Source organism: Helicoverpa armigera, chromosome 15, assembly GCF_030705265.1.
Source record: "Helicoverpa armigera isolate CAAS_96S chromosome 15, ASM3070526v1, whole genome shotgun sequence".
NCBI lineage: Eukaryota > Metazoa > Arthropoda > Insecta > Lepidoptera > Noctuidae > Helicoverpa > Helicoverpa armigera.
Window position 1 is genome coordinate 8,378,783 of NC_087134.1, and position 11,074 is coordinate 8,389,856.

The window sequence follows — 11,074 nt, forward strand, 5'->3', positions numbered from 1 at the left end:
AATGTTGTTGGGAAAAATTTTGAAAGTTATTTATTTATTTTATAATTTATGAAAGTACACACAGTAAACAATAATTTGAAATAGCAAAATACAAAGTACAAAATAACTGCTTAATGACGCGATGAATTTCCTTTTTTGTTTCTGTGTAATAGTCATGTAGGTTTATTTCTACATAACATAAAAAAACTGTTAAAAAAAAGACGCGAACAAACAAAAAATCCTCCTCTTTTTGTAAAATCGTTTAAAAACTGTTCTCAAAGATTCTTGTAGTAAACATGGCGACTACTTTCCCTCCATCGCAAGTTTTTTCAGCCCATTGTGAAAAGGGTGTGAAACCACTTAGCTTAATGGAGCACAGTTCTAAATAAGCAAAAGTATGGTGTAATAGTGTTACATTACTAGGTTTGGGTTTATTTTTACTTGACTGCCAAAACTGGTTTGGGCTGTGCAACACTAGTAGATACTTAGGTATAAGAAAGAAGGAATACACCTTTTAATTAGCAGTTTACTCTAAGTATACTAATATAATTAAGAGGAATTTTTGTTTGTCTCCAAAACTGCTGAATCCATTTGAAAAACTCTTTCAATATTAGAAAGCTAAACTCTTCCCGCGTAACATAGGGCATATTTTATCCAATCCAGGTACGGGCAATAGTTCAGGACGCGGGTGAAACCGGGAAAAATGGCTAGACAAAACTAGTTTAACGTGACAATCCGGTACCTTAGGAACAACGACACTTTACCGTAACGAGAACCGCCATGATACTCTATAATTTTACATAATGTGCAATGACTTGCATTTTACGTCTTCCTTTCATGTATTCTACGTGGGTTATTATCGGATAATCCATCATGAGACAATGTAACAAGTAACAAGGGCTTTGTTTAAATAAACATATTTAACTTAAGTAGGTTGAGGGATAATGTGAATGATGATACATTTATCTAAGTATATTAGCTGTATGAAAGTGAATGTGGGGAAGATTAAGGGGGACAAATTACGGTGACAAATGGAATAAACTTATGGTGATGACAGTTGACTTACGGTGACTAAAGCAATTTTATATGTCCACCTTTTGTGTACATTATGGAATGCAATAAACGAATAATAAAATAAAAAAGTAACTTACTAATTTACCTGTGTACATGACAGAAATTGCAACACTGTTTTAGAAAACAAAAAAACATAGAGTTTTGAAAAATATTCTTTGAACAAAAGCAAGTTATTTTTTAATTATTTCAGCGCTTGTCTAGCGCCAGGAGCTAAAGATCTCTCGTTAAAATGCTCGCAAATTGCACGCTTTGTACCGCACCAGGGGCGTCCTAATGATGTCAATATTTAAGTTTGACCTGCTTCCTTACTTAAAATAGCTAGATATTTTTTGTAAAAAAAATGATTTTTTTGGCTAAAACTAGGTATATTTGTATTTTTAGTTTGAAACGACTTATTGTGTAAAAGAGGGATAAACATATTTATAATAATCAGTAACACTTAACAACCAACAATAATGGTTAAAAATCCTTTCCGTGTACGCTAGGCAGCTGTGCCGAGCACGCGTATCGACCGTGCATAAAAAACATGTTGGCGAACAAAACGCACAGCGGCAGGCGACGGCGGGGGCCGGAGACGCGCGGGGGGCGAGACCGAGCCGCGCCGCGCCCCTCCCAACACGCTCAGTGACCTGCGCGCCGCGCCGTTCGTCGAACGCGTACCGCTCCAACAAAATGTCCGACGCAGTAAACATTGTCTTTCCGCGCAAACTAATCAAGGAATTCATCACCCTATACCAAAACCTGCCATGCCTCTGGGACAAATACTGCATTTCATACAAAATGAAGTACAAACGCCGCGAAGCCATCACGAAGTTGACGGAGCTTGTGCAAGAATACGACCCGGCCGCGACTAGAGTGCATGTCATGAGGAAGATTGAGAGTCTGCGCGCTTGTGTGAGGAGGGAACATAAGAGAGTCCTACATAGCAGAAAGGTTGCTGAAAGTGACGCAGAAGTTTACAAACCGCATCTTTGGTATTACGATTTGTTTTCGTTTATCTTTCGAGCGGAGGAAGTTGGTGGCGAATACGATAGTAACGATAAGTCGAAGCCGAGCGCGTCGTCGCCGCAGTATACTATTGTGGTGAGTACTTACACACATATGCATAGCTGCGCGCACACTAGCGCTGCGCGTGCAAATGGCCGGCTGTGAAATCTACCGGTGTGTAACATAGTCGCACGAGTGACGTCCTTGCAGCCTTCGATATGAACGAAGTGTTATGATATTATTAAGTTAGGATAGGTTGCAAATTTTGACTTTGTTTATATGCCAAGTTCACATGAACCAAAGTGTTCTCGAGTAGGTACCTAGGTATATACGAAATGTACACAAGTACATACTTAAGTACATATTATTGAAGTAGGGAGGATACAGACGCAATTGTTAGGCTCAGTGGAAAGCCTACAGAACTGAGCCAAGAGGTTGAACTCACAAACTTATAAGGACGCAAAAGATTATTAAAATTTGAACTTATTTTTACTCGTCTATGTTTCTGAGATGTACGGATGTAAGGAATACCTAGGTACAGACAACAGCACAACCTAATTCATAGTGACAAACTTCAATACATTTTGAACCTTATCGCAATTGGGTTAAGGTTAAGATTAGATTGGTAAAAATGACAGATTCGGGGGATTTCTACTGTAAGCAGGATATAGTGATCTTTTAGTAATACTTTAGAGCTAGTAAGACCCGTATACGAAAACGATTTTTCAGACATAAATCTGAAGTCACGATAGATTCAGGTATTTCAGGTAGAGATTGAAATCATTCGTTGGATTGGATTTATTTATTCAATTTATTTCAGGGAAACTTCCCTCTGCATAAGTCACCTGACTGTTATCACGTGGTGTTTGTTACCATTATAATGTCTATATGGGTATCTTTTCGAAAATAACCTTTACCATAACTATTATTGTTCTAAACTGAACGGTTGGCGCGAGAATCACTTTTTATCTATACAGGATTTGTACGGAACCCTCGGTGCGCGAGTCTGACTCGCACTTGGCCGGTTTTATTTATAGACCCAAATTATTCACTGTAGCTTTATGCTACTATTAAGAAGCGAATGTAACTTGCAGAATATTAAATACTAATGTAACTTAAACTTTTTTGACATGTGATATGAAGCAGGTCTGAGATATAATTTTGATTTGCTAATGTTGATTAATTAAGGAATTAACATGATCCCTAAACTTTGAGTAGACCAACAATTTTGTGTGAGTTAAGGGCAGGTGTGCAGAAGCATTCAATATGAAAGGTCTGCTAAACTTCGGGTTTTAAACTGAGTTGAAACGTTGCAAGTTGTTTATTTGTAGGTATATGCTTTCAGGACCCGATACTTTGAAGTTTCATCATTTTCTAAGGGTGGATTACACTTAAGGCTTTGTTATGGTTTTTCTTTTGTCTTAACTTAGCGGCAACAATGACAGCGATGACAGTATGAAACAACTGTGTGTTTGTGCTGCACCATTTCCTTATTTTGTTTTGTTTATTGTGAAGTTAACCCTTTTTGAAAATAACAAATACCGATCAAAATTGGTCCTAAACAAAGTCGCTAGCTTTCCTTCATCATTTCAGTATAATTTTACTTACAAGGATGTAGTTTCTGCGCCGCGATGTATTTCTCAAGCTTTCTTCTTAGAACGATTTCTGCTCCATACCGCCCGACCGACCCGTTGTCTACTAACAAGAAGTATGCGTGTCTGTTGTTTAGTACTGCTAGTTTTGATCTGAAACAATCATAAATAATCTAAAGGATATCTGTAAAAATATTAGAGTATAGTTATCGGCACGAATCTTGAGCTCTGACCTACATCTGCGCAGAAGTGATTTACTAGTAAAGAACCAATCCCGAGTGACGGCAATGACGCGATGCACTGCGGGCCAATCACCGCTTTAGCCCGCCCCCACGCCTCACTTCATACCACAAAAGGGACCCAATAAATTACTTCTGTGCAGATGAAGGTCAGAGCTCAAGATCCGTGCCGATAACTATAGCGTAGGTAATAAATGAAAGGGTAAAAATAGTCCATACACTTCCCATCAATGGATATTAGTTCCACCATTTACTACAAGATACAATGCACCGAGTGTTTTCATTACGACGACTACTTATACATGCTAATTTCAATCTTGTTACTTTGATCACAAGGTCCAATTTAGTAGAGGTAAAAGTTCAAAAGCTGGCTCGAGATAGTGACCCTTTTTGCGCTTTGGATCTTTGTTTCGACTTTTTTTTTTAAGTTAAGTCTTTTTGTTCGTGGGTGAATGCTTCAATTTCTAGATTTAAAATGTTTATTTAAATCAGTAAATTCTGTACGCACTATGGGATGCAGTATTGAACTTATTTTACTATACCTTATATCATATCTTAACTAATAGGAAATACGGCAACATCAAAATCCTCGTTACAAAACTTCTAAATAGTTGTTGAACCTGACGTAAATCTTCGTAAAGTTTTCAGATTATCCGCACATATTGGCAAGTTTCCAAACAACCAAAACCGCAAGGCAAGTTTACCGTTACTTGAAGAACCTAATTAGAGGAATATAGATTCTATTTAGCGGATGTAAAGTTTAAAATCCCGTGAGCTGATATTTCAATCATTATAGCGCACCTACTTACCTACCTAGGTGGGTTTACTCAAAAGACGCCTGAATGATCAAGGCACAAAAGCAGCATGTTCTAACCATTTCTAGATAAATTACAATTACCAGACCCCGGGCTCTGAGTCTAATAAATTAAATCGTGGGCAGAAATACCGCTGAGTTTAATTACTACAGCTATTGGGAAATTGCCGTATCATTATGCGACATTTAACCTAAATACAATAGAGATAGGTATTATTGGTTAGAGAGAACAATACGATTAGAGGAACTATTAATGACGATAATAGGAATTATAGGAAATACATAATACTATGCATACTAATATGATAAAGATGAAAACATTTCCTTGTACTCTAAAGGCTCCGAAACTACTGACCCGATTTAAAAAAAAAACTTGTGGCAATCTTTTCACTGTTGGAAAGCTATCTTCCCGAGTAGCAAAGGCTATTTTTTGTACCGGTTCTGACCGAAGTTCCCATGGGACCGGGTGAAACAGCGGCAAGCGGCTAGTAACTCATAATCGGTAAACAAACCAAAACGATTCAACACAACGTTAAAAAAGTTCCATCAAACAAGCAGACTACGATTCGTAAACATATGAACACAATATCGATAAGTATCGATTACATATTTACAAAAGTAATCGATAAAAACAACAAAACGACACAAGCAGTTACACAAACATGGGACACGTCCCGTAGTGCAGCAATCAAGTAATCGAATTCACTTTAGATTGTTACAACTTTGATGTCAGGATGCCACTGCATATTGGAAAGAATTGTGTTGCTGGGAAGTTGGTTCCACCATTTCTTCTTCCCAGCTATAATACATAGGTACGAACTGGTGAAGGGCGGGGGTTTTGGGGACTGTCTTTTGTAAAATTGACTTTCAAGAGCGCTGTTTAAAGCCTACTTTTATAATATATGACTTTTCATCTTTATCATTTTGAAAGTTCTCCAAACAAACCAAACCTAGTATACTTATAGTCGGATAATCTTTTGGCGACTTAATTTAAAGTAATCATTGTCATAATTTTGATTTGGGGTTGTATCTGATGAAATATGGATAAGAAACCATGATGAAAATCAATATGGTGGAGTTACAAAAATTACAAAAGACTAACAAAGAATCTGTATGACATGGGGGTTTGTCATACAGATTCTTTTTCCATCAAAAATCTAGAGCCCAGACTTCAAAAAATTTCCAACTGAAAAACTCGAATGTTATTTTGCACGAAGCAGCGAACCGAACATTGATGGAATGTGTATTTTTGTCTTTATTTTTGACAGTACATACATATTGGAAAAAGACGATGCTCTTTTACATGCTACGTTTGGGAATGGTAACACTTTTACGTGCCATAATTCCGTCCTCATCATCGTCTGCCTAGTCATTTCCCTGTATGTATGTAGATGTAGCCGAGTACCAGTGCCCCTTGGTAAGACTGGTTGTCAGACTTACTCGCTTCTGACTACAAGGGTCAAAGATTTTCAATGACAGCCTCATTCTATCTTCCAAGTACTTCAAAATTAGGGGCTGCCCTTAATTTTATGTTCAAAATTTGGCAATAGTAAACTACATATTAATGTTGATGAAACATACAACAGTAATTCTATCACACAAACACAGCTGAAAGATAACAACCTTTGTTCCAGTCAAGTTTCGAATGAGATTTCATAGAAAAGCATTCCAGGTGCACTCTTGAATAAAAATACCTCTGAATCTCCGGTAGCGTTGGTGACGTAAATAAATGTTTCACTTTGAATGTACCAGGGAGCAATCCCAGGTTGAATAATGGCTCTTTTTGTAGGATTTTTTATCTTGTTATTTTATTTAAAGGACGTAATGTCTTTGTTGGACTGTGCCTTTCTGATAAAGAGTTTTGAAGAGTAGGGTCACTGGTATGAAGCAATCTTGTTTTGTTGGAGATTTTCTTAGCGTTTTCCATTGTATCTTTGTTATGAGCATATGCCTTTACCTGTGATACGCAAATAATGTTGTATGTAAAAATCACGGAAGATTCACGGAAGACAAACAACACTAGTAACTGTATTTCTGTCCAAATATTTAAAAACTCGTCCAAATGAATGGGACCTCTATTAGTTTTTTGGGTCAGGTAAACGAGAAATCGGGCTGTATATAAAAATACGTTTTCCAATTTCCCGCGAACTGCAAAGCGCGGTATCTAACGCATACAAATATGTCTTTTTGAATGCGTCGGGCAATCTCCCGCTAAATGACGTGTTTGAGTTGCCCAACGAGTCACGACATACTTTACTGCGGTCCCGTGATATTTGCAACCATTTAAAATTTAAAATTAAATGTTGTTAAATAAAAAAAATATATTTAATTGGGACGTGGGAAAAAAAAAGTCGTGGTGGCCTAGTGGGCAAAGAACCAACCTCTCGAGTATGAGGGCGCGGGTTCGATTCCAGGTCAGGCAAGTACCAATGCAACTTTTCTAAGTTTGTATGTACTTTCTAAGTATATCTTAGACACCAATGACTGTGTTTCGGATGGCACGTTAAACTGTAGGTCCCGGCTGTCATTGAACATCCTTGGCAGTCGTTACGGGTAGTCAAAAGCCAGTAAGTCTGACACCAGTCTAACCAAGGGGTAGGGGTTGCCCGGGTAACTGGGTTGAGGGGGTCAGATAGGGCAGTCGCTCCTTGTAAAGCACTGGTACTCAGCTACATCCGGTTAGACTGGAAGCCGACCCCAACGTAGTTTGGGAAAAAGGCTCGGAGGATGATGATTTAATTGGGACGTTAAAATGATTCGATTGGAACCTCACATGGAAAATAATAATAATAAGAGAAATGCAAATAAACTTATATTTTCGACTGGAAATCTATGCTAATATCCCAATAGTTACTTTCATAGTGACAGATAGATCTATCACTCTTTTAAAAGTAAATACTAATGATCACGCTCCGATAGGACACTTCAAAACAACAGATATAATAACACTGACAAACAAATGCTAATTAAATTATTCCGCGAATCAACATTCTGTTTTACGCGAAATGTATGCAACATTTGCATACAATTTGCCTTATTGGTTATGACATAATTGCTGTACTGGAAGTATTCGGTGGTGCCCGCGGCACGGTGCGGTAAAATCGCGGTACGGTTAACGAATAAACATGTGAGGTAGATATTGCATATCCTGACATATTCAATCCTGTACCAAGCTTTGAAGTCTACCTTTATGCATTCAAAGTCAATATTTATAACTACAGTCCTACAGTATCACGTTTGATTTTACTTTGATTTCTAGCTCAGTTTGAGTCATGCAAAAGTTCGAAGTTGTTAGAAAAATTCTTGTCTAGAAAACTCCAGCTACATTTTATTTGATTCAAAAGTTGGAAATTTCTGTTAACTTTGTTTACAAATCTCAGACAAATTAGTTGGTTGAGATGAAATTGCCTGATAGAAAATAATAAATTTTATAAAAGATTTTGAAGAGTCTATCTCTGACCTCTCCTTCAGATAAATCAAATAATTGCAAAGGATTAGGGCTCTGAAGATAATACTAGGTATATTATTTTTAGTTCTTTAAAACAAAAGCAACCCTCTCCTTGTCTGGATCTTACAAAGAGGCTTATGAGCTTATCCAAAGCAATTATGAGACTACAAAAAACTTTATTATCATTTTACCTAAAGACATTACAGTTAGATTTACACAAAAAAGCTTGAGTACTGAGGCTTAACTGTCAAGATAACGTAACTATTTTCATATATGTTTGTTGAATCCAACTAAGCGAATTTAAGTTCAGAAAATAAGTTAAGGTTGACACTGCAAGCTAGTCGGAATGACCATGAAATTATGATATTACCATGACAACAATTGTCGAGTTTAAATAATTTTATAGCTTTTCTAGAGTTAATTTAGTTCCTATATGAACTTCAGAATAAAAAGATGGCGCACGAGCGAATCTAAACTTAGCATTTCTGAAAGTATGTCCTTCGCTTTACAAAGACCTTATCTAAAGGAAATCCTCTCTCTCCTGGTAGTCACGTCAACTTTGACCCAATTTGATCGTCTGCAGAACTTGGCAGACGATGTTCTCGCAATGCCGAGCCGATTAACTTTAATCGATCCTTTGTAAGTTAATTACTTTGTTATCTTGAACTCATTTCATGTTTGAGACGAAGGGTATTTCAAGAACGATGAAATGAACGATGATATTCTAACAACCATTCTGACCTACTTTCACGGCAATCTTAAATTTAATCCATGACGAGGTGTTACTAGTTTGATATGATTATATGTATGTGGCATCGTAGTTCACGAACGGATGAGCCGATTTTGATTTTGTTTTAAAAAAATGTGAAACTTTGACTGTACAAGAAGAACTAATGATCTCTCCAAAAAAACCGCTCAAGTAACTTTATTTGTCCCAGGATTCGGAGCCCGAAGAAGAAGAAGAGGATGACGACATTCAAGAAGATGATGGAAGGTTCGATGCCACCAGAGACGACTACTCGTCACCTGCGTTCAGCATTTCCAGTAATATTGTGGAGGTGCCTGAGAGCACCTGTGCGTCCAAGCGGTTCTTAGAGGACGATAAGAACAAGAGACATTGTACTGAAGTTGATGATGAATATGATGCTATAGGTACGTTCTCATTGAAATTTATTTTGCAGTTCTTACTTATGAGTCTTATTTATGAGTCTTATTTTTTTCGGTACACTCTGAACCTCTGAAAGTTCATGACCCAAAACCGGGTTCAGGTAATAAATGACTGTATGTAGCATTAACAAAATGGCGAAAATTAAAAAAAATCTGATGCTAAACCATACTCATATCTAATTCCCATAGGATGAACTAACAGAACAAACCTTTAAGTCTGTTCAACACACAACAACTTTTTTCTTTGAAGTTTCTTACTTACATTATTTGATGATATATATTTTGTTTTGCAGGTGTGAACGTAGCAGCTAAACTACGCAATTTACCTGGGAACATGCGGATCCTAGCTGAGAAACTGATCAATGATGTCCTGTACCAAGCTCAGACAAACGGACTCACGAATTCTACGTTCATCTCAACACCTGATCCTTTTAAAATGTAGACAGAAACTTTATGGTGGAATTAATGGTTCAGTGGTGTGACTGTGACTGTAAGAGTATTTTGATATAGGTCTTCATCTAAAGAAGGCAACGGACTCTTGTGAAAATTGTGCTGTGTCAACATTTACTTATGGAAAGTAATTGAATTGAAAGGACATATTTCTTTTATGATTATTATGATGAATAAATCCTAGAATATAAAATGCTGTGATTTATTGAAACCTTTTCAAATAAGTTACGTTAAAAGACATAACATACCTAATAGATCTTTATGCGAGATTAGGTTTACTTTTATAATTATTGTCATAAAGTTGCCGTATTCTATACAAAAATAATGATGATACCACATACGTAGACCTACAGCACTCATTGCTTGTAACACAAAGAAAAAAAATATTTATGTTTAAGACTACCGCAGTAGGCCATTTCAGTTTCGCCTCCTACAAACAAAGTAACGAGTCCGTTCGTATTCTTACCCTTTCTCCCCTCTAAGAATAAACATCGTCCAGCACCCTAAATATGAACAGTGACGATATAAAGTGAAGACGTGTACAACATGGGACCTTATCAAATTCTTTGCTATAGTGTGTGGAAGTTTGCAAAAATTGCTTACGTGACCCGAATTTTGTACATACAGAAGATTTTTTCACATTTTTTGTAGAAAATAATTATGTTTTGGTAGCTTATTTGTCTTCAAGAAACTTGGTAAAGTATAATAAATACAATTTTATTGACATGTCCACAGCGGCGTAATATTACTCCCAAAAGATATACTGAAACTTCAATTTAATAAGAAAAATAAAGTAAGTTATCGAGTTGGCAGTAACCAATTTTGTACATGATTGGACGCAGAAAAATAATTGCTTCGAGTAAATAAAGTTTTGGTAAATTCTCAGAAACTGAAATAAGTAGTAATAGGCTATGTGTTGCTGATTCCATTTCATTTTTTTCAATTATTTGTTTGTTCAGGCTTGAGCACTTCAATTTCTGTTAATCATCGAAATGTTTTGAAGTGGTAATAAAAATTCACATTTTCTTTTTGGTTGCACTATACCTATATTTCAAATATATCTTCTTTTTCTATGTTTCATCAAATGGTTGAAAGAAGTCATTTTAGGGACACATAGTCATAATACCTAATGATCAAACTTACACGTATTTTCTCATACAGGTAATTTTCAAGCATTCCACTAGATTTTGGAATAACACCAACAGCAAGTCTTAGTGCTAACAGTTTTAAGACCTATGTAAACAGACCGGTGGAGCGCACCTAACGGGCGCTCGTGGTTTCTACCATATGTTTGTAATACCTAACAGCTTTGTTTGTTTCTAGT

General features: G+C 36.6%; 2 protein-coding genes across 2 annotated transcripts in view; one reads left to right on the plus strand and one right to left on the minus strand.

Moving 5' to 3' along the window:
- Trpm (Transient receptor potential cation channel, subfamily M) overlaps positions 1 to 11,074 on the minus strand; it is a 234,964-nt gene that overhangs the window by 60,306 nt on the left and 163,584 nt on the right. The window contains 1 exon segment of the mRNA XM_064038311.1: positions 3,649 to 3,785. Within this exon segment, the coding sequence (XP_063894381.1) occupies positions 3,649 to 3,785 (137 nt within the window).
- Positions 1,549 to 9,864, plus strand: LOC126055551 (uncharacterized). The gene is made up of 3 exons (XM_049845177.2): positions 1,549 to 2,136; positions 9,072 to 9,285; positions 9,594 to 9,864. The coding sequence occupies exons 1-3, from the start codon at positions 1,726 to 1,728 to the stop codon at positions 9,740 to 9,742; spliced, it is 774 nt and encodes a 257-aa protein (XP_049701134.2). The 5' UTR covers positions 1,549 to 1,725; the 3' UTR covers positions 9,743 to 9,864.